Source organism: Sprattus sprattus (assembly GCF_963457725.1).
Source record: "Sprattus sprattus genome assembly, chromosome: 6".
Lineage (NCBI taxonomy): Eukaryota > Metazoa > Chordata > Actinopteri > Clupeiformes > Clupeidae > Sprattus > Sprattus sprattus.
Window position 1 is genome coordinate 11,078,253 of NC_137925.1, and position 23,707 is coordinate 11,101,959.

General features: G+C 42.2%; 2 protein-coding genes across 3 annotated transcripts in view; one reads left to right on the forward strand and one right to left on the reverse strand.

The window, feature by feature from the left end:
* LOC308367159 (beta-galactoside-binding lectin-like) overlaps window positions 1–9,291 on the reverse strand; it is a 65,082-nt gene extending 55,791 nt beyond the window's left edge. Inside the window, exon 1 of the mRNA XM_080840974.1 lies at window positions 9,225–9,291. Within this exon, the coding sequence (XP_080697100.1) occupies window positions 9,225–9,230 (6 nt within the window). The 5' untranslated portion in view covers window positions 9,231–9,291. The remainder of the gene's footprint in view (window positions 1–9,224) is intronic.
* A 5,047-nt stretch (window positions 9,292–14,338) lies between these two features.
* Window positions 14,339–23,687, forward strand: gtpbp1 (GTP binding protein 1). 2 transcript variants are annotated; one of them, XM_080840103.1, is made up of 14 exons: window positions 14,339–14,814; window positions 16,015–16,126; window positions 16,968–17,148; window positions 17,612–17,795; window positions 18,108–18,272; window positions 18,468–18,591; window positions 19,005–19,119; window positions 19,256–19,400; window positions 19,510–19,692; window positions 20,150–20,285; window positions 20,451–20,629; window positions 20,879–21,043; window positions 21,546–21,596; window positions 21,941–23,687. In XM_080840103.1, the coding sequence occupies exons 1-14, from the start codon at window positions 14,626–14,628 to the stop codon at window positions 22,040–22,042; spliced, it is 2,031 nt and encodes a 676-aa protein (XP_080696229.1). In that variant the 5' UTR covers window positions 14,339–14,625; the 3' UTR covers window positions 22,043–23,687. The 2 variants fall into 2 exon arrangements, with proteins under 2 accessions (XP_080696229.1, XP_080696230.1); XM_080840104.1 differs by lacking the exon at window positions 21,546–21,596.
* The last annotated feature ends 20 nt before the right edge of the window (window positions 23,688–23,707 follow it).

Genomic DNA, 23,707 nt, shown 5'->3' on the forward strand with positions numbered 1-23,707 from the left:
AGAATTTCCTTGAAGCAGTGCGTCGCCCCAATCGCCCTTATGGACAAGCCGCCCCTGGTTTGGAAACATTTTTCTACATAATGGGATGGGTTGACCCCATAGGTGAACATGCTGAAAGGATAAGATGCACAGCCTATCCAAGTCAGGCCCAGTAGCTCTCCTGAACTGAACAGACACATGAGACTGAATCAGCTGTCCTACCCTCATGGAGAAGTCTGAAGAGCACAACTCACTTACTCTAATGCTGGTGAGCTTGGAGGAGAGATAGTCCTCATATCCTTACACATATAGCCAGAGAAAGAAGCACAACATGAAAAAAAACCTGTCTCATTATTTTTGGACTCTCGTTACAGAAGCTGATTCCCCTCCCCCCCCCCCCCCCTCGTCATTTATTTCCGTTTCCGTGGTATCCTCCTGATATTTCCAGCCTGAGACACTGATAATTGAGTTGAGCTTTAATGTTTTCTCTCCCACCAGGACGTGATTTAATTAAGGTAGCATTCATTTCGTTGTGCTTTTCAATTCACACCACCGGTTTTAATGAATGCCCTAAAACATGTGTTTCAGGAAAACAAGGAGTCGTTATTACTCATCCAAAACCAATTATAGCACAGATGAAACCAACAGAAGACACACACAATAGCCACTTTCCCCTCATATTCAGAAAATATTGGAATATCAAGACACATAATAGACTGATGTCGCCATATAATTTCTAATTAAAGGGTGTAACAGGGCTTCTGTTTCCCCTGTGTGCCCTTGTAATGCGATACATGAGTCTGATGCAGTCTCCTGCTAATTAAATGAACTTAAACAGCATCAGAGTATTGTGACAGCCTGTGAGTCAATGTGATTAACAGATTTCCAACATCACACCCATTTTGTAAATGTCTGAATACGGTTTTTGGAATTGTGACAATCTACTGACTTCAGTAAGCAGAAATCTTTTAATGCTCAGCGAGTTATTCACTTCATGCCGTTTACTTCCATGTTTCAACACACCGAGACGGATTTGCCTTTACGAATCAACATTGGAGTTCCTTTTTCATGCATGCCGAGTAGGCTTCAATTTGCTCACAAGGTCGCAAAATCAGTGGGTTACATATGCTGTTCAACGGTCGGACCCCCTTTGGTGTATGGACTCCTGCAGTGTTCTGTCGTTTATTTTAAACCACAAAACAGTAGTCAGCGAGGCAGACACAAAGACCTTATGTTTAAAGGCAGGTCCCATGCCTTGTACATCGTCCGTGTATCATCAGTGTTCCATGCACCACACAAGGCAGACAGTGCCCACATGTCGCCTAGCTTGACAAGCAAACCCACTTTAAGCCAGGAATCCCAGGACACACCACAACAGAGACAGGAGTTTTTGTTGTATTACAGTTCATAAACCTCCCATGGGTTCCCAATCAGGTTTGGCAGAGGGCCACATGCCACTAGTGGTCACCCGGTAAGGCTGCAGTCTTTATAAATAGGTTGAAAGGGCACACAGAAAAAAGCACACTGGCATCAAAGTTGAACCCACACACTAGAATAAGGTATAGGTACTCCATACCACAAATAGGCTACACACTAATAGCACACAGCACTTCAGTCTTCCCCCGTGCACATGAGGACCACCAAGCCTCTACCAGTCACCCTTATCTGGCCCGCCCCCAAACCTAACACCTGTCTAGGCAGGCAGGCAGGCAGGCAGGCAGGCAGGCAGGCAGGCAGGCAGGCAGGCACACAGACACCAGAAAAAGAATGTCCGATCGGTCAGGGCTCCTCCCGACCGAAACAATAAGAATAAGAAAACCTGACAAAACTGACATGCAAGTGTAAAAAAAACACAGGGCAGAAGAAACCACTGACCCTGTGCTGGGTATGGTACCGTTCATAATACAAAGTTACCCATATTATCCCCGTTGTCACAGGGCAGATAGCCAACAAAGTCACTCCCAACATTCAATCAAAAGTTATACATATATATATACACCTATATATACATACAACATCACTCATAAAAACACAAGGGCCCACACGACATACACACCTAGTTGGATAGAGAAGGCAGGTCTTATTGATGGACATGACTTACACACCAACCTGATAGCAATAGACCACTGGACCACTGTTGGCCCACTGGGGGAAAAGCTGGCAGTCTGTTGGTGAATTACAGGCAAACAGCCCACTGATTTGTCGATCACTTTCAATAAATATATTTACATTTTTTAATTATTTAATTGACCAGGTCATTTTTCTGGGTAATGGTGGACAGATGCGCTAACCAGCACAACAGGGCTAAACAGGCATCAAATAACACAGCAAGGGCACAGAATGATAACAGTTATGCACACCAACATTAGACCCAAAGGGGACCATTTCAGAATATTAGGCACAGTATTAAACACAAGCACACTCGCGAAGCATTATGGTGTGAACTATTACACACTAGGAAGCAAGCTACACCCCTTAGGATGCTACAATATGTTAGTGTTTAAGTATAAAAAAAGTTCACACAGCAGGCTCAAGAAAACGAATTGAACCTAATTGAACGCAGAAACAAGTTAACACTGACTATCCGTCTGTCGAGTGCATAGTTATGGAAGCACCAGTAATGGAAGGAGCGAAGCTGATCTCCTTAAAACGCACCTCATTTGGCAAAAAAAGCCAGAGGGAGGCTTAGAACCTTAGAAATAGGCAGCTATAAGCAGGGCCTCTGGACATTCATGTGGCAATTACTGCTGTGTGCCTTCAAGAAGGAGGTTTTCGAGATCAGTAATTCAAGCAAATTCATCTGTGTCTGTTAGGGGGCATGTTTTATGTTTTAACTGATAAAAAGAGTGACCGGTTGCTGGGAACAGGGAAAAGGACCAGGTAGGGGTTTAAAATAGAAGAAATCGCACTGATCTATAATGTTCAAAACTTGACGTACGTGTTATTTTCAGATATATCTTGTCTGCTTAACAGTGCCTGACAGAGATTATGTGCCAAAAAAATAGCAATGATTCATATCTCAGCTTGGCCTCACATCACTCCCACATCAACCAGCACCGGTTAAGCATGGCGGTTTCCAAAATTGGGATCTTTAAAAAATAAAATAAATTACTCTCCATCTCACCTCAAAGTAGCGGCGAATTATATGTCTGAGATTTTTTAATGATAGGCTAAAGTTCTATAATTTCTTGAATATCAAAAAAAAATACATCAGTTTATAAAAGATTTTTACAGAACTAAACACATAATCATGTAAGCTCTCTGTGCCTCTCTTTCAGTCACTCTCTCTTCTTCTCTTTCAGTCCCCCCCCCTCTCTCTCTCCTTCTCTTTCTATGTCTCACACACTCTTTGGTCATTTAAAGCATTGTTTCTTCCACACCTGCGCTCTATTTTTCGGATTTGAACATCAAAACACTTTTTTTCATAAGCACAAGCCAATATATAAGACATAACTTAGGCTGAGAGAAGCCTCGGTATGAAGAGGGGGTGGAAATGTAGACGGCTTCATAATTAACGCCCTAGAACTCCCCAAATCACTTATTGCTACCGCTGTGGTATTATCATCTAGCCTGGATACCAGCCTGAACTCCGCCCACAAAATTTTTGGTCTGGGAGATTCAGTCTGGAATCGAGTTAGTTGGGAGAGATTTAACGTTTCAAAAAGGTTGAGAAAGCAATCTAAACCAATCAAATTGTAAGGGCGGGCTTTATACGTTGATGGACAGATATAGATAGAATATAACGGAATATACATCGAACAAAGATGGCGCCGTCTCGGGAGCTTAGTGGGACATATTTTATATGATTTAAGCTATCTACACGACTTTTTTATGTCTACATTGACTCGGTTAGTTGTGTATACGCAAAACGAGTGTTGCCGAGGATTTTAGGTCCTAACTAAAGCACTCTAGACCATTATTGATCGGTTATGCTAACGTGTTGGCCAAAAAAATCATTGAAACTAATGGTAGCTTCTAGCCTTGAGTGCTAATTAAGTAACGTGAGCAGGCATATCTCAGCAGATATTGACAGCGCATTCATTTTGAAAGAGGAACAAAGAAACGCGATCAAGGCATTTGTCGATTGAAAAGATGTTTTTGCCGTCCTTCTTACGGGATCAGGTAAAAGTTTAATCTGTCAGATGGTAATACTACGTTGCTCTGATTGGTTCTAGGTATCCAATTCAGCGAAGAGGAATTTTCTTTCCTGGTTCGTTGAAACACGCCCCATAATCACAGCCCAATTGTCCGATCTCAGACTCATATTCTGACTAGAATTATGAGTATGACATCGTCAGGCTAATTATCATCACTAAGCTGTATACTTTTCACTGAGCAGATATAGAATAAATGTGGATTTTAGCACCTCTCCTGCAGTCCACATACTGGAGACTGTAATTAAGCAAGACACTAAATTCAAAATGACTTTGCAAACATGAATTCATAACAGCAAATGACTGGATAGGGTGCCACAATTTCTACACATTTGCTTTCCGGTATGGGTGGGAATTTTCAATGCGCCCCCTTTCCATTGACATGTACGGCTGTGTACTGCCCCCTGTTGGGTATTTATAAGAGATGCATCTGCCAGCCGTAAAGCTCAACTTACCTTCGATTTCAACAGTCCTTCACAGACGCCCAGATTCCATTCTCTCTGGCAATACAAAGGCTCTGTGATTACTTAAACAACCGTCATCATAGCCTGGAGGGTAGTCAAAAGATTAAGTAAAAATGCCAAGATACCTATGATGTTTGTTTTGAAAATGTTCCAAAACTGTTCACATGCTTAGAACAACCATTCAACATGGGCCACTATCTAAAAATTCTAGGTGGTGTTGAGGACCTTTAATTCCAGATAATACCCAAATGCCACGGTGGTGATTAAATAAATGTGTGTTCGCTACAGTATGCAAAGCAAAATACTGTAAACCGGTGACTTTTTTTTATTTCTAGGCAAGCAGAGCTGATGCTGACCAAGACAACCACCCCACTCCCGCTCCCGAATTCAGACACACAAACCAAAAGCCCCTATTCAGCAACAGCTCTTGCTCTCGATGTAGAGTGTAGCTCACTTTTAAATCACTGTCGTAAATTCAAAATGCGCTTTGGAACCCCCTATTTGGCAGTGGTAGCTACACGTTTATTTTGTTTACAAGCTGAAGGATATGGAACCGGCAAAGGCAGCGTAAGAAAAAGTATGTCGACTGACTGAAGGTAGAGTAATATTACAACATTTTAAACAAATATGACTCTGCATACTCTAGAGATGAACGCTAACATTACCAAAAGAATAACAAAAAAACAATAACAAATTTCCTTTCTTCTTTCCTTCTTCCACTCTTCTTTCCTTTCTTCACTCTTCTTTCCTTTCTTCTGTCCTTCTTCCACTCCTTCTTCCTTCTCCCACTCCTCTTTCCTTCTTTCACTCTTCTTTACTCTGTCTTTCTTCCACTATTATTTTCTTTCTTCACTCTTCTTTCTTTTCTTCTTTCCTTCTTCAACTCTACTTTCCTATCTTCTTTCCTTTTCTTTCCTTCTTCCACTCTTCTTTCCTGCTTTCACTCTTCTTTCTTTTCTTCTTTCACTCTCCTTTCTTCTTTCCTTCTTTCACTCTTCTTTCCTTTCTTATTTCCCTTCTTTCACTCTTCTTTCTTTTCTTCTTCCTTTCTTAACTTTTACATTTCATGCACTGGTATTTCCTTCAGGAAATGCATTTTCTAGTTAGTGTGCTTGCCCGAAGGGAAGCACAGTATTGTTGTTGTCAAGTTTTCTTTCTTTATTCTCCCCGTTTTTCTTGCATCGAATCAGGCCTCGCCCGTTCGAGGTACAGACGCCGTTCAAACACCGAAACGTCCGGCCCGATCCGGTGCAACCTGCTATATCTTTTCGTGGCGGTACTCCTTGCCACTCCTTTTTTATTCCTCTTTTTCCATCACCTTTTTTCTCCATAGACTTGCATGGCAGAACTTTGAGGCATTATGACATCATAATAGGCTCATTAAACTGGCTTGCACCTGTGCTTCACTGAGCTTCACTGACACCTGCGCCAAATCCAAGGAACCTCTACTCTCTGTCCCTCTCAATTTACTGAGCTTCACTAGGTGCGTTTCCATTCAGCTCGTTCGCATTAACGATTCGCATTCACGGTGATTCGCATAGAACAACTGCGCATTGAGCGACCGTTTCCATTCACCCGAGTCTTTAGTCTAATTTGGAGGAAGATTTTTTTGCACGCTAGTATGGACGCCCTCCTCTCTGCCGTCGGGACTTTTAATGCTGTAGCATTTGAGTTGTTTGCCTTAATAGTTGCTAGAAAGAGAAGGCGTAGAAGGTTTGAACATGTTTTATAAACTCACATAGCAGCGAGTTCCGTACCCCGCAGAAGTCCGTACATCTGGAAACAAGCACGGTCTAGGGATTTTTTTTTATTTGGCGAAGGCCCACTTCACTGACCAGCTGTGGGCCGAAACGGATAGGCCCTTATGTGTTGCCTGAAAGTATTTGCTGCAGAAAGCCTGTCCCCACCGACGAGCCCATTGCAATTGCGCTTTACAAACTTGCAACATGCGGAGAATACCGTGTTGTGGGCGAAACGTTCGGCGTCAGCAAGACCACTGTACATAGATGTTTATATGCAGTATGCTTTGCCATCCGAGTACAAGCAAAGACATATATTAAGTTACCATACCTGGGCTAGGCGCAAGAGATTGCGGACCGAAACAACCGCGCACACCAGGTCCACAGGTGTTATAGAATAAAATCAATGATCACAAAACAATAAAACAATAATTTACAACAACAACAAAAAAGTACGTCTGGGGAGATAACATGTCCACGTAGTTTGCACGTAAATTAAGTTAATCAGTTAGCCTACAATAAACTGTAATGATGATGTTCAGGGGAAACAACAAACAGCAACCATTGATATATTATAGTATACAACAGCATATGCTGCATGAAGTGTGGTATTAGCTGGCAGTTTGAGAAGCAGTAGAGGAACATAACATTCGGGGCAGACAGCAGCACGTTTGTCTCTCACTGCAACAGGACGTATAGTCCAACTCCGAACATAAACAAATACTCAAAAGACGCGAATCGCTCGAATAAACTGTTTCCATCTAAGTTAAGCGCATTAACTAAATTCGAATAACTACTTAATCCACCTCCTTCTGGCGAATCGAATTTCTATGCGCATTGGGGAAGTTAATACGCATCTCACGCGTTTCCAACCAGGATTAAATATTCGCATAAAGATAATGCGCATTTAGACATGGGATGGAAACGCACCTAATGATAACTAGTTATTAGAATATATTAGCCAACGTTAAGTTGACTTCAAAGGGGCAGTCGAGTGTTTTGGTTGTGACAGCTAGCTTGGATAGCTAGCTAATCATTTTCGATTGTAGCTTCACGTTAGCCTCGGTAAACGTTTAGCTAGCTAACGTTAGCTAACTATGAGGTAGCATATCCTAGCTAAGTTATACAAGCTATCTAGTACACTCATTGCAGTATGGACTATAGAGGACAGGCTACGCACAACATTAATCAAGCAAAACATAAATGAATATGTGACTGGTTTGATTAGCCTTGTCTATTTGGGCAATTGTTAACATTGTAACCACTTTCAGCTGTCAAAACTATCCGTCTAGCTAAATCTGTTGGTTATGAGATTTCACAGCATTTCATATGGAGGATATGTGGTTGATTTAACTCTAAGGCCAGCTAGGCATAGTAGTCGTATTGTGCCAACACATCATTTGAATTCAGACGTGATATTCTCATATATTTCAATGACAATTCTGTTAATCAAGTATTGCCTTAAATTATTATTTACATTGATTTAATTGTAATTCAGCTGTAGGCATGATATCTGTATCTTGGAGACTAATTGCATCCACAATTTAAGTACTGCAAACTTAGTAGACACAACACAGGAGGTCCCTGGGCCTGAGAAGGGAAGGGAAGGAGTTTAATGTGGCTATAATATGGAATTTTAAATGTGCCTAAAACTAGACTAAATTGTAATGAGTTTTCGAAAACTAGACTGAAACTAAGAAGGATAACTATGACTAAAAGTGACTAAAACTAATATGCATTTTTGTCTTCAGACTGAATCTAAAATAGCTGCCAAAATGAACACTGAGATAGGGGGGCCCTTAATCTGCAATTCATGGTTGCTAGCTCTAATCAGATGTACTAACTAGGCTTATAAGAGAAGACTAACTTTTTATGCCAACGAACACCAATAACTAGAACTAATTTGACAGACTATAAACCAATGTGATACACGTGCTCTCTAGCTATACATTAAAAGTTGTGCTTACATTAGATACTAGACCTACAGTCTAACTCTAACTGCATTAAGTCTAACAAGCTATATCTTACAATAAACTTTAAATAAAGCTGGCTATGTAACCGCATTCATTCCAATATTGTTGCAGAGATGTTTCCTTTTACCAAGATAACAATTTCAACAATTCACTTAGCTCAGTAAGTCAGTATAACGAAACTCTGGATCTATTCTGACCATGACACCTGAAATGTTTGTGCTTAGTAAATATGCAAGTTTCATAATACATCTGATTTCCACCATAGAGAGACAATAAATATATTTACATTTGAAGCACAGACAAGATTTATTGTATCCGCAACCAATACAAAATCAAAACAAGCCCAAGTCTCCCTCAACAAATACTGCACAATTCAGGTGCACTCATTGATTAACACGACCTTTGGAGGAATAATTTCACCCCATAAGAGATAATTTTTAAGACTATTTTAAGACTTCTCCAAGCTAAATGTAACACACTAGACCCTTTCACAATAAACAAGCAAACAAACAAACAAAAACAGAACAACAAAGATACCCTCATGTCTAAACGTCAGTGGAGCCCAAATATAATGGTTGAGCCTGGTTGCTTGCTAAAATATATTAGTTGAAAGCAAAAAGGTGTATTCAGTGTCACTGCAGATTGTTACACTGGAAGGCTGGCAGATTCATCCTACAACCTGCATTCAACGTTGTACTGAACACAGAAAACACAGTACTATACAGATTTTGTTCTCAGATATCAGTCTGTGAGGCCCCTCAACAACATATGCGCACTCGGCCACTGCAGTTGCTTGTGCTTGATGGCCGCAACAGAGCAAGCACACTCTCGCAGTTCGTTCACGAAACGCATTCTAGTTTGCATTTATTGTTAGAAAACACATCACAAGGATATAAGAATAAAAGTGAGACTCACTGCCATTGTAACCTTCTCTGTCCTCGTTTTTCCTGCGGGAAGAATATGGAGCGAATGTGACTGTGAGAAGAAAGTTCTGAGTTGTGCACGCACTTATCAACAGACGGCCAATCCGCGCTAAATGACTGACGTTTGGTAGAGCCAATTGGATTTTAGCGCTTCACGTCTCTACTCCAATGACGAAAAGAAACAGTTTGTCACTCGCGTTATAGTTTAATTTTTTTCAGTATTATTGTTAACTGGTGATCATTTAGGACGAACACGTCAGTTAAATCCAGTGATAAATTGGGTTGATTTGAAATTGCCTTACGCTAAAATAAGCACGATGAATATTGTTCTTTCTAAAAATAGCCTGCACGCCTGGTATCCAGGGCAATATCAAAATATTTGGTTCATAGCCCTCAGCAAGCAAAACTAAAACTATAGATTACTTCAGCAAATTGCGGATGGAAAAACTTAATGTCTTATTGGCCTAAACTACCTTTGGATTTAGGGCTAAACTACCACGGATGCAACGTACAAATATAATGTTAAGAATAGCTTTGTTTGTGGGGACAGTTCTGACTGAATTATGAATCCTCATTAATTATAATTAAACCAGATTGTGATATTTAGGGGTGAGGTGTCAAAATGTCATAAAACACATTGTGGCACCATCGCATTGGTCGATAAATAGTTGAGTCCACTAAGCCAACATATGCGGATCTAGATCCTCACACGAACACCAAAATCTCTCCAAACAACAATTTAGGAATAAACAACAATTTAAAAATAAATGACGTGCGCAGAGAGATGGCGTTTTCGTGGAGCATATTTCAGTTGTTTAGTTTGGTTGCTATGATTTCAACAGTGATGTCTGCAGTGACTTAAAAAAAAAAAAAAAGCGAACCACGCTTAGAGCGATGTCAGGAGACTATCATGAGACAGCTGGCATGACTACAACGACAATACGTTGCATGGCGCAATTCCAGCTATAAACAGTTTGGAAGGTTCTCACCTTTCTCACCGCTGTAATGATTAGCCTCCAGGAAATGGGCCATTTGTTGACTAATTACACTTTCTTTTACTGAATAAAAAAACACAAACCTTGCACACTATGAAACAATTTGACACTTTTTGAGGTATGGTTTTATAGGCAACTTGTTTTGATATCATCCTTAAATTCATTTTGATAGCATATGGTCATGTGAACATCTGTGTCTTTCCCATAGCCATCCAGGATATGCCCTATGTAGTTCTGTGTTTTGCAACAGAACTTCTTACACTATTTGTCAAATTCAGCGAATTGCAAAGCTTTTTTGACACAGTTGTGCGCGCTAATGAATTTTAAGGGGTTTTGACACACCTAAAGTAATTGTTAAAACATAGCAAAGTCAACAACAAATCGGATCCAATTGCACCCATGTGTCATCACTGTTGATTTTTATCCTCTGATTGAGATAAAGGGAGATATCTTTTGCAGATGTGGTGTATGAATGGTCAGTCAGCTGTGGCGGTCTGGTGTATCCTCTTTCTGAACATGCATGCCATATCAGGGCTGACATCTTCAGAGGTTTATTCTAAAAATCCAAAATGAAGACAATTAAAACAAAATAAGCTCACTGAACAATTAATGATTACTGTGTCTAGGCTTCTAATTGAACGTATAGGTTTTTAAAACATTTGTAGTATCAAATTTGCACTTAGATAATGCTGTTGTGTTGTGGATGATATTTGCTGCATAGGCCTGTATTCAAGGTATGGTTTGGTTTGTGAGTACCTTATATCAGATGTAACTGAGTAACTGTAAAATGCTGTTTGGCTGACACCAATCAAGTTATAGGCTACTGCAACTGAATAGGTTTCCGCAATAAGTCAGAGGTAATAGCCATATATTGGGTCTATTGGGTCTAGAGAATTTCTTTATGAATTAGGGTTATCTCTTATCCTCTTTGGCAAGTCACAAATTGCCATTGTACGGTGTAGGCTATGGTGTATCTGCCCTAACTGTAGCATCAGCAATGCTATCAGATAGCTGGTTGCGCATGCAGGAATCTGGTGATACCACAGGAGGGGGACAGAGGCTGACTATATGCTGCATTACGACATAGGACTACTTTGTGGGTTGTGCAGTGGAGTGTTGGATGTGGACCATTGTAAGAGGAAAACTGATGTGAGAGAACAGTGGGCTATAGGCCTATAGGCCTACAGAATGAAAAACTCAGAAGGCGAAACACCTAGTTTTTGTTTAGTTCTTGCATATTAATATGGGCCAGGTATTTAAAGCAGCAATAGTGAGGATTATAATCGGGGGATAGCAGGCCTGGGGTGGGTAATCGGGAGAATCGGGAGAGTTCCCGGTGGGCCGCTTCACTTCTGGGCCGGTCGAGAATGTCATTTTTTGACATTTGTCACGTTAGTCCATCTTCTCTTAAAGTAGGCTACACAGGTTCCGCATTCTGACACCGCAGCCTCTGCATGGGTTGTACCATGAAAGGAAGTTCTCCCCTTCCAAATAGAGTTGGTTGGGTCCATAGCCCGTCTTTTCCAAAAAGTTTTCTCAGAGCTGGGCCGACCCTACCGCAACGATACGATTCGGGAAGGATGGATGGGAGGAAGAGGCCAGGAGGGGCTGAAAAGGCCAGGTTGAAAAACAGAAAGGCATTGGAAGAGGATACTGCCAAATGTGCCAAGCTTACCGATTTAGACATAGACCTAATGATTAGCAACGTAACTATTATTCTGCTAACGCTTGGTTAATAGTGTTGTAGCGTTGTCAACCTATTCCCAAGCAAAATTTTACGTTTAAATAAAAAATTAGCCTTTTTATGTCACCCAATATATGGCGATCCATAGACTTAGCAAATATTATGCAAATATTGATAACAAAACTCAAACTTGATCTGTGTAGTAAAATTACTCCTGCTGAAAATGATGAGCCCGAAATTTGCAATGAGGAGGCCATGACTACAGGGACAGGTAGGGAGGATAACAGAGTAAACAAAGTGAATTAAAGGTTTTTAATGAAAGAAAGAGCAGTACTTGATGAAAGAAAAGAATGCCAGGGGAGATTTTAGATGATGAACCAGTAGCCTCATCTGATGCTGCCTTTGAGGTGAATGTCCATAATGTTATTATGGGCACTGGCAGGTAGCATGGATAGAAGGTGTTCAGCAAACGCAACACTTGCGTCAGGTTTCGCTTGTCTTGACATTAAAAATGTTCCTGAAATAAAGATAAATGAGCCCCCTAACTCAGCACTCCAGGAAATCAGCAAATGTCTGCTTACGTTTGATTACAGAGCTACTGTTAGCTCACTACAAACTGAGCTGTCTAGCCTGGCTGGCATACCAGTGGGAGAGACTGACAAAGTCCTCTCTTGAAGGTTATACTGTCAAGGCATGTAGTGAGGTGGCACAGGAAGGTCAGGAGAATAGTGGCGGACTACCATGTATGGAAGAACCAGAGATGGAGCTTGAAAGCAGGACCTGTTCCTCCTGCAAAAACTGTGCCATATGTTTCCACTTAATAATAATAATAATAATAATAATTCAATTTTCTATAGCGCTTTTCTAAATACTCAAAGACGCTTTACAAAGCAACCAAAGAGGACAAGACAAGGCAAGCAAACAAGACAACACAACACAACACAACACAACACAACACAACACAACTGAAAAGTATGAAAGACAACAGATCAAACCAAAACAAACAGACAACTACAAGTTAGAAAAAAGAAAAACTGGACATGAGAGTAGGGGAGGGAAGGGAGCAGGGGAAATTATAAGGTGATGGCGAGTTTGAAAAGATGAGTTTTGAGGGACTGTTTGAAAAGTGTTATGTTGGGGGCCTGACGGATGTGGATGGGGAGGTCATTCCAGAGGGAGGGAGCAGCAGCAGAGAAAGCCCTGTCACCCCAGGTCCGGCGCTTAGTCCTGATGGTCTTGAGAGTGGTTGCGCTGGCGGACCTGAGGCAACGGGTAGGTGCGTGTCGGGGGAGGAGGTCTGAGAGGTAGGGAGGGGCCAGGTTGTTAAGGGCTTTGAAGGTGGTGAGCAGTATTTCGTAGATGATCCTGTGTTTGACCGGGAGCCAGTGAAGGTTTTGGAGGACCGGGGTGATGTGCTCATAACGGCGGGTGGAGGTGAGTAGACGAGCAGCAGAGTTCTGGACATATCACAGTACAATCTCCTCACAGATGCTTATCATTTCATTGGGTTAGAATGAAGAGTGGGATATTTTTAAAATGCTTTATTTATTTATTTCTGCTTTTGTTAATGTATCAACCTATCCTTGTGGAATAGTGGAATATTTGTTGTTAATGTATCATCTTAAGTGGATTATTATTTAACCTTTACATTATTTGTTGAACAATGGTATTAATAATAAAAAAAACCCTACAGGATAGTAAGAGCTGAACTGTTGCTTCATTTATCCTATTTCCACTACCATGGAAAAAGTGGGCTGGTCTTGGGCCTGAAATTCCCGGGTTGAAAAGTGGTCCCACTCTGGCCCTGGGGGATAGCCTTGATCATGTGCGCGGGACTCGGCGTTTACAACTGCTTGCATCAGCTGGTTCACTAGCGTAGATGATCATTTTACAACGCAAATATAAAGTTTTAGAATAGGCCTAATGTGAGCTAGGCTATACATCTAAACTGTAGGTGACCTAGAAACTAAAACATTGATTCTTCATTTTTCTTTCTCAGGTAGCCAATGTGCATTATTAATACAGTCTAAATGCTGTCTGGCTATAATTTACTTTGAGGTTATATGACTAGGCCACGTTTGCCTTATTTTGTATTGACTGTTGCCCACGTAACTCCGTTTACGGGATCCTGTATCACCTGAAGTGTAATGTAAGTCAATAGATAAATAGCTCTTGTTTTACTTGAACAGATACATGGTGTAATAAACCCATAGACCAGTGCAACTTCACAGGGCAGACTTGAAATAGCTGAGATCATTGGTTTCATTGATCTAATGAGATGAACAGCCCTCTTGAAATGATTGGATGTTTAGAGGCATGCTTTCCATTCTCTTTACCCGATTGGTCAGAAAGCTGATGAATAATTAATTAACAGGTGTGTCTCCCTGAATGTGTACACATTTCTATGCCCTACAAAACATACTGACAGCGCCGACGCTTCGACAGTTGATTTCTTAGACCTGGTGTTATTTCTTGTTTGTTGGATCACAGTGGACTTTATTCAGCAATATGTAGGTTTCGGAACAGATAGCGAGTAGCTAGCCACGAAACCGGTCTAGGCCTACAATAGCTAGTTGTCACTAGTCAGGGTAGCTAGCTTAGCTGTCAACGGGCATCACAACAAACCAAGCAGTCCCCCTACTGACGAAACTGTCTGGCTCTATTGCGTGTAACTTCAATATCCTTCAGTTACTGCCATCTGCAGAGTTTGAAGAATGGCATCCATGGCTGCAGAAACCGAGCCGAGCTTAAGTCCTGTCCCTATGCTTACTGACACTCTTGTGCCTGCTAGCATGTTTGCCCCAGAACTGGGATGCGGGGACGACGCAGGGGTTGACAGCTTCGAGGACGGCGAGATTTTCAACGGCCAGGGCGGGGATCTCGGAATAGATTTCTCCAGTAAGGTAGGCCTACGGACCGTAGATAGCTATGCCACTTGCCATTCAACTCATTTGTAACCTTTAATGTGTACATCACTTGAATATTAGATGTTGCAAGACGATTTTCATGCAGCCCTGTACGCAATTACGTAAGCAACCAATGTAACGTTAGCGTACTCTGATGAAGAAAGACTTAATGTAGCTAATGTTAGCTAGCTGATTGAAACGAATACCGGTATGTTGTGGTAACGTTGTGTCAGCGGAGGCAATCCTGTCAGATAGCAAACTCAACGTAACGTTAGCTAGTTATGATGCTGACCAATGTTAGAAATTATCTTTATACCAGCGTCCTGTTACCTGCAGGAATTGTTCTCTTGGATAAGTCATGTGTTGAAAATTACAGGGTATCTCATTCCTATCCTGCAGATATGCAAGTTAACATATGATGCAGGGTGACCAAATTGAATGGGTAATTTGGACGAAACTGTTAGACTGCGACATTTTTTTAAGACATGAAAGCGATTCAATTTAAGTTCTAACCGATGGCATGTATGAAGTAAAGGAATGCCTTTGGCTACCAATCAAAACATCAGTACTGCATATCGCCTTGGTGTTGAGGGTCTTCCGAGGGCTGGTTCCTCAACTTGTGACAGGTGTATTCCTTCAGCTATCACAATCAAAATTATGAACCCCCAGACATCCACCATCATTGCAATACCTAAAACGAATTTATCATTGCTATTTTATTGAACACTTTTACTATTCGCTTATATCACTTGATTGTCGTTGAATTTGTGTGTGTGTGTGTGTTTGTTTGTCACTGTCTGAAGGGTGAATCTGAGAGGCCATTCAGTCAGAGCTCAGCTCATTTTGTCCAAGCTTGCTTTGAATATTCAAATCCTTATATTTTCCATGCCACGCTTGTCTGGACATGTTTGTGGTCCAAGGTCCACCCCCATCATATTGGCTGTTGCTGTGTCATATCATGTGTGTCGGGCACATCTGATGCAACTTGCAGCAATAGCACACTTCCCAACTCCCTATTCTTTGACAACAATCAAGGTTTATCTCTGCTGTCCTTGGTGCTAAACCCATGTGTGAGACTGGGTATGTCCATCACAACCTGATGGATTCACTAAACAGTCGGTTGATATGCTGAATATTTGTGCACTGCTGTGAGTGCTGTGATGTTTTCATCTCACAGTTAGTGTTTCCCCCTGACAGCTGGCGCTGGTTAGTCCAAATGGTGAGCAGTATGATGCGCTACTGAGACAGCTGAGAGAGCGGATGGACGAGGGCTGTGGAGAGACCATCTATGTGGTGGGAGTGGGCTCAGGTAAGGAGAGGGTGAGAAAGATGGATGAAAAAGTTGGAAGGAGGCAACACAACCAAAACAGTTTAGAAATACTTTAACCACTTGGGGGCTTGAACTGTTTGAAAGGTACATTGAGGGCTGCTCAAGGGAATTAAATGTGAAGCTGTCATTTTACCTCAGAACACGTGTGTCATTACAAACTCCCTTTATTGACAGCCAAAGTTGTAGTCAAGGCCAGACCCCCTAAGGGCATTCACACATTAGTGGCCAAAAACATGAGTTTGGTAAACTACCCACATTATATTTGTGTACACCACAAACCACAGAAACATCAGGCTGTTGCCAGCAGTGGCATGCATAGCATTCGAGTCTTTGTTTAACAAAGTAACTCTCTTAAACAGGTTTTGCCAGTCGAGTGTGATGCCAATGAAGCATGTACACTATATATACAGTATGTTTTGTGTTGTTAGCATGGCAACAACAAGTAAACAGTTTCCCCACAGGGTTTAACATTGCACAGCACTGCCCTTCTAGTTTTCATTTCACTCACTTACGTAAACCGCACTCTTCCAATCTGGAACTAAAGAAACCTTACCCCCAGTCTGGTAACCCCCAGTCACAGGACCACAATGACCAGTCCGTCTTCAGGGTTTGATGTTGATATCAGGGACCTGTGCTTTCTGGGTGATGCAAGACTTGGAGACTTGCATCAGCCACAAACGATCATCATGTGTGTTTTTGGGCTGTAATGGAGCTAGCATAAAAGATAAACGCTAGTTAAACCAGTGGATCAACTAAAACTTAGATGTCCCTCTCAGGCCTTCTTGTCTTTTTTGTGGCTCCTCTTGTCTTACCTGTGCAGATGGTGGAGAGTATGGTCTGAACGAGAGTGACATGGAGGCGTCGGTTGCCACGGTGCAGTCCATGTGTGAGCAGATCGAGGCCGACCTCATTCTGCTGAGGGAGAGGGCCGAGACAGGAGGCCAGGTGCACGACTACCTCATCCGCCGCCGCGTCGGGGAGGCTGATTTCCTGGAAGTCAGGTGAGTCGAGCGGTGATCGCAGGGGTTGAGTGAAAACTCTTTTTCTATGATTGGCAAATCATTTATGTATGAATACATCTCTCTGGGTGTCCAAACATGTTGGAAACACAGTGATGGTAACATCTCAATCTCTCTCTTTCTTCCTGCCACTCATTCTGTCTTTTTTTTCTCTTACTTTTTGTCTATCTATCTATCTGTCTGACTATCTATCTATCTATCTATCTATCTGTCTGTCTCTGTCTCTCTCTCTCTCTCTTTCTTCCTGCCTCTCATTCTGTCTTTTTTTCTCTTACTTTTGGCTATCTATCTATCTGTCTGTCTCTCTCTCTCTCTCTCTCTCTCTCTTTCTTCCTGCCACTCATTCTGTCGTTTTTTCTCTTACTTTTGGCTATCTATCTGTCTGTCTGTCTGTCTGTCTCTCTCTCTCTCTCTCTCTCTCTCTCTCTCTGTCTCTCTGTCTCAGAGTGGCAGTAGTGGGGAATGTGGATGCAGGGAAGAGCACCCTCCTGGGTGTCCTCACCCATGGCGAGCTGGATAACGGCCGAGGCTTTGCTCGCCAGAAGCTATTCCGCCACAAGCACGAGATGGAGAGCGGCCGCACCAGCAGCGTGGGCAACGACATCCTGGGCTTCGACCAGGAGGGCCAAGTGGGTATCTTGACAAAATGAGCTTGACAAAAAATGTTTTAGATCCTGTCCAGTTCCTGATTAGTTCATGTAGTTTCTCAGGGCTGTATTGCTGCTGTTATGTTACACACAACTACAGGTTGCCATACCAAGACTCTGTCAATTACCATCAGTTGTTCTAGTAAGAGTTCATGTTAGTCAGTGAAGAAAGTCAAGTGGTTTCTCCCCTAATGCAAAGGATTTGCTTTAATTCACCTGTTTATTTAAAAAAAAAAAAATCACTGACTGATCTTTCTGAATGAGGGTTCATTCATTTGTGCATTCATTTCTTAGGTGGTCAACAAGCCAGACAGCCACGGAGGCAGCCTTGACTGGACAAAGATCTGCGAGAAGTCCTCCAAGGTCATCACTTTCATTGACCTGGCTGGCCATGAGAAGTATCTTAAGACCACTGTGTTTGGCATGACGGGACACCTACCAGACTTCTGCATGCTTATGGTAAAAGTTGATGCATTTATGTTCATATTAAAATGATTAATTCATAGAATTGTTAATATTAGATATACACCTCAGTGTACACTAGCCTGTATTGAGCTTTGGCATCAATCTTGGGCATGAATCAGTATTGAAAGTGTGTATCTGTCTTGAGCTTTGGGCCATCGGTCACCTGCTCTGTCACCCTCTGTCCTCCAGGTGGGCAGCAATGCAGGGATAGTAGGCATGACCAAGGAGCACCTGGGCTTGGCACTGGCCCTGAATGTACCCGTGTTTGTGGTGGTCACTAAAATTGACATGTGCCCAGCCAACATCCTGCAAGGTGAGCATTGTCAAGTCAGTGGATTCTTAACTTCTGCCCAAACTTGAAACAGGCCTTGGCCATCAACAGGGTTAAAATGGGAATTTATTTTAGTTAGTCATTGGTTCAAATACTTATTTTCAGTCAATACATCATTTTAGAGGTTGAAAACCTTTACAAGAAACAAACACAAAATACAGCAATTTAAAAAAAATTCCTTCCATCAAATACTCAAACAACCAAGTCATTCTCAACCCTACGCCGCTTCACCAAACAACATACTCCAAACAAACATTACTTGCATTCTACAATTAACATGCCATTACATGAGCTAGCATTGCTAGAAATTACTCACGCAAGTCATTTTGGTTTTAAGTGTTTAGTTAGCCTGGTGCAGAGTTCAAGCCGTGGCTTTTGTTGTTTTTTTTTATCAGAGACCCTGAAGCTTCTGCAGAGACTCCTGAAGTCCCCAGGCTGCAGGAAGATCCCTGTACTGGTCCAAAATAAAGATGATGTCATCGTCACGGCATCAAACTTCAGCTCTGAGAGGTGCTGCCCTCCATTGCAATGTGGACAAGCACACATTCACTTAGCTTTGTAATCAATTTCTTAAATACTGACATTTATGAGAGTTCGAGCAGAGGTTTGCATTTCATATGCGTCTGTTTTTCTCTGTGTCTTGCAGAATGTGTCCAATTTTCCAGATCTCCAACGTGAGCGGAGAGAATATGGACCTTCTGAAGATGTTTCTCAACCTGCTGTCCTCCAGAACGTCTTTCAAGGACGACGAGCCTGCCGAATTTCAGATTGACGACACCTACTCAGTACCAGTCAGTATCCAGAAAAAATATCAAACACACACACACACACACACACACACACACACTCATTTGCAGCTTGCTAGCTCACACATGCTTTCTTTTCTGCTGCTGGTGCCAGGGTGTGGGAACAGTAGTGTCGGGGACTACATTACGCGGATTGATACGGTTGAACGACACCATGCTCCTTGGTCCTGATCCCCTGGGAAGTTTCTTGCCCATCGCTGTCAAATCCATCCACCGCAAAAGGATGCCCGTAAAAGAAGTGCGGGGTGGACAGACGGCATCTTTTGCACTCAAAAAGGTTGAAGCTCTACCCACACTGCCTATGTTATACCTAGTCTCGAGTCAGCAAAAATATTTCCCCTTTGCATCAAAATTGTTATGCAGAGTATATTTAAGATATAAGGTTTACCTTCTAAAAATGATGAAGCTGTATAAACCAATACATAAACCCTATCTAACTCTTTTCTTGTTGTTGGTGGTGGTTTGTTTTACGAGCACAAAATGAGAGTCGGTCGACACTTGAGAGTGGGTTGCAGAAGTTAAGAAGACGTGCCATTGTTTACAACAGAGTGACAGAGCAACAGTGGGCACTAGTGCCATATTTGGGAAAATATATCAGATATATTATCTACATGGACTGCATTTAGAATGGCAACACTGTTTTCACTGCAGTTGCCTGAACTTGTCATCTCACAGGAAATACAAACACAAACTGCCCAGGCTGAAAAAGGCTTGTCGTCTTACTTGTCTCACAGATTAAGCGTTCCTCCATAAGAAAGGGGATGGTGATGGTGTCGCCCAAGCTAAGCCCGCAGGCGTCCTGGGAGTTTGAAGCAGAGATTCTGGTGTTGCACCACCCGACCACCATCTCCCCCCGCTACCAGGCAATGGGTATATGTCTTTCATCATTCCCTCTCTCTCTCTTTTTCTCCTTCCCACTCTCACTCACTCATACAAGTTGCAGACATTACGTTGAGACTTGTTAGTGTACCCTAAAGCACCCTACAGGCGTTTGTGAACACACCGTGACCGTTCCGTGTCACACGTATGTTGCAGTGCACTGCGGAAGCATCCGGCAAACTGCCACAATCCTGACCATGAACAAGGACTGCTTACGAACAGGAGACAAGGCCGCCGTTCACTTTCGCTTCATCAAGACCCCCGAGTACCTGCACTCAGACCAGAGGCTGGTGTTCAGAGAGGGAAGGACCAAAGCTGTGGGCACCATCACCAAGGTCAGACAGACCTGCCAGTTTTATTCTGAATCTTAAGGGCATATGTGGAAAGAATTTCATTTTTTGGGAGTGATGGGACCCTTTTTTTTAAGGGGGCAGTAAGGAGGTTTTTGTCTAAAATGAGCGAGCTAGCTAGTTAACAGCCAACAGACTTTGTGATCTCCTCTGCGTGGTATAGTCATGCATAGCAAAGATAGGATACTCAGCGTTAGGAGTGCTAAACGAAATGGAAATTATGTATGATTTCAGCTACTACAGTCGACCAATAACCAGCCCTCCAACTCCAAACCTCCACAAATCAAGATGCTATCGACAAAGAAGGTCCAGCCGTGGCGAGAGGATGGGTCAGTACCAGCCAATGAGGAATCTATGAACACAGGACTTCCTTCCACAACACATACAACACAGCAACAGGTAAGAAAAGCATTACTTATGAAACTGTAGAAGTAATAGTTCTTACCCTCCTACATTAAATGTGATCAAAGGTGGTGAGTCCTGGTTGCATAAACAGCAGTTCAAAGGGAATATAAGGACTAATTGGTCTGCTTGTAGGACTTGTGCTAGCTCTGCTTCTCCTGCTGAAGATCCTCACCTGTTCCACAGCTCCTCTAATCCTTCCCTTTCTGCTTTTTCTCTTCAACTCTCCCCTCCAATCCACATTTTATTTATCCCATCGGGCTCCCTCTTTTATATTCTCTCCTCCTCCTCATCATTCATATTGCCAACGGTCGCACCAATTCTTCCTTCTCATTTCATTTGGTTCTTCCTTCTCATCTCACCTCATTACGATCATCTGGCGTTCATTCCTTTTTACTCGCTCCCCCCCCCCCCCCATCTCCTCCTCCATGGGTTATGACCTCAAACCCTGCTCCCCTTACACCTCCCTTGTCTCTCTGGTGATGCTTGGCTGCTTCAGACAGAGGGGGAGGAGGATCCCCAGAATAAAGAAGGCAACAAAGAGAACAAGGTAAAGAGAGGGGTTGCATGATCGGCAGCTTCCTCAGGTGGTCACTCTTCCCTCATGCTCTGAAGGTGTTTCAGGAGGGGAATAGTGGACTGCTTGGTTCCATGATCCTGGACCCAACCAGTGGACTGTTTGGTGTTACTGTGTGTTATGTGTGTGTGTGTGTGTTTTGCCTGCATTCATATCGCATACTATAGTAATGATTAATTATTAATTAGTATTTTGAAGAAGCATGTTGCACCTGTTGCACTTTTTTGTAGTGCTTGAAAAAAAAAATACTTGAGCTGTATTTGCAACATACAAGCACAATACTATAAATATAATTTAAAACAAGTTTTTTCTTTCAGCCAAAGTCCGGAGGTGGCAGACGACGAGGCGGACAGCGGCATAAAGGAAAATCCCAAAATAGCTCCACAGCGCCCCCAACAGGTCCCACAGGGCCTATATAAACTCTCCTCCCTCCTTCCAACATCATTCCCATCTCTCCATCAAGTGTCTTCAACGCTCGCAGTGCTGGGAGCAGAAAGCTTACTGACTCTCTGAATCACCTTCCCAATCTAAAACTTTTGGACCCCACCCCCCCCATATCCTGCTCACCTGTGCTACTGCACTGCTAATGATGATTGGGGGGGAGGGGTGTCATTGAGCCGCGACGACTGAGCCGCGACAACGTCTTGTGAAATTAACTTATTATCAGAGGTGTTTGTTGTTCTTTGATGTGTTTTGGAATTATATTGTCTAAATTGAGCGCATATAATCTCTAGATAAACTGCACAAGCGTTCTGTATTGTTAAATGTGACAAGCCTTTTAAGTGCATACAGATTTATCTATATAATTACATACAAACACATGGTCTTTGGCAATGGTGACTAGCACACCACATGCATGCATTCATTCAGCTGAATATTCAGATCTGTTGTTAGCAGACTCCCTCCCGACATTTTCACAGTTACGGTGCTGTATCCACCTCACTATATCATCAGGAGAACCTTGCAGTGTACATATGGCAGTATAGACTACATCTGCAGCAGTAGCACTACTGCAGTGGGGAAGGTGGGATGATGCCCATAGGTATCAACTGACAGCCAAGCTGTGACATGTGGACACAAGATTGCACTCAGTTTTCAGTGCCAAGAAATGCACTCACCTATTTGATGGTTCAAAGACCACTACTGTCATTGCAAAATCAGAGGGCAAACAAACCTGAATAGTTCTATCTGATTAGGCTAATATACCATTAAGCTTGACCAGTTAGATTAATGCGGGTATCTGTAACCTATCTAAGGCAGTCTGGTGTAATTTGATACCTTTCACAAGCATGCATGCACACACACAACACAGCTTTGGAATCTTTAAAAGCATTTGAAGAACTTAAATAGACTGGTAGGGTTAGATTGTCTTGCAATTCACATTTCATCAGCAGTCAAGAGGAATTTTACTTAGTTTTATTTATAGCTAACACCTGTGGACAAACTGATCGTATATAGACATTTAGCCTAAGTGTGTCATTTTTATTTATTTTTTTTAAGAAAGGGAATGCATTATAGTCAGTTTATTTTATTCTGGGTCATTAAAAAAAGGTAATGTATTCCAGCTCTAAAATACTATCCATATAATTTCCCATGGTGATCATTGATCATGCCTTGACCTTTGAGGATTTCCCTGGAACATAGAACGGTGTTCACCGAGAAGACTGCCCCTCTCGGAACACTGCATTAGACGGGCTGCTATCTAATGCTCTTTCAAGGTTGGATAGAAAGTTGTGACTCATTGCCATCTGTTCAGTTCTGCTCCACTGCTGAAAACATGAATCACGTAGGTTGCTGAGCCTCAAGGTTTGAGATGAACAAGCTTTTTTGTCAAATTATTTGCAACGCTGTTTTTGAAACAATAAACATGTCTTCCCCGTAATGCCACACTTTCACCAAGCACCTTACATCAGCTAGAACCATCATTCATCGCAGTGGTCCTCTGTAGAGACTTGCTGCAGGCAAACTAAAACCATACAGACAGTCACACAATTACATGTGAAATAACAGACCAGGTTTTTCTCTTAGAGATTTAAAGAAATAAATTATTGTGAATGAAATGATTATCTCCATTATTGTCTCTC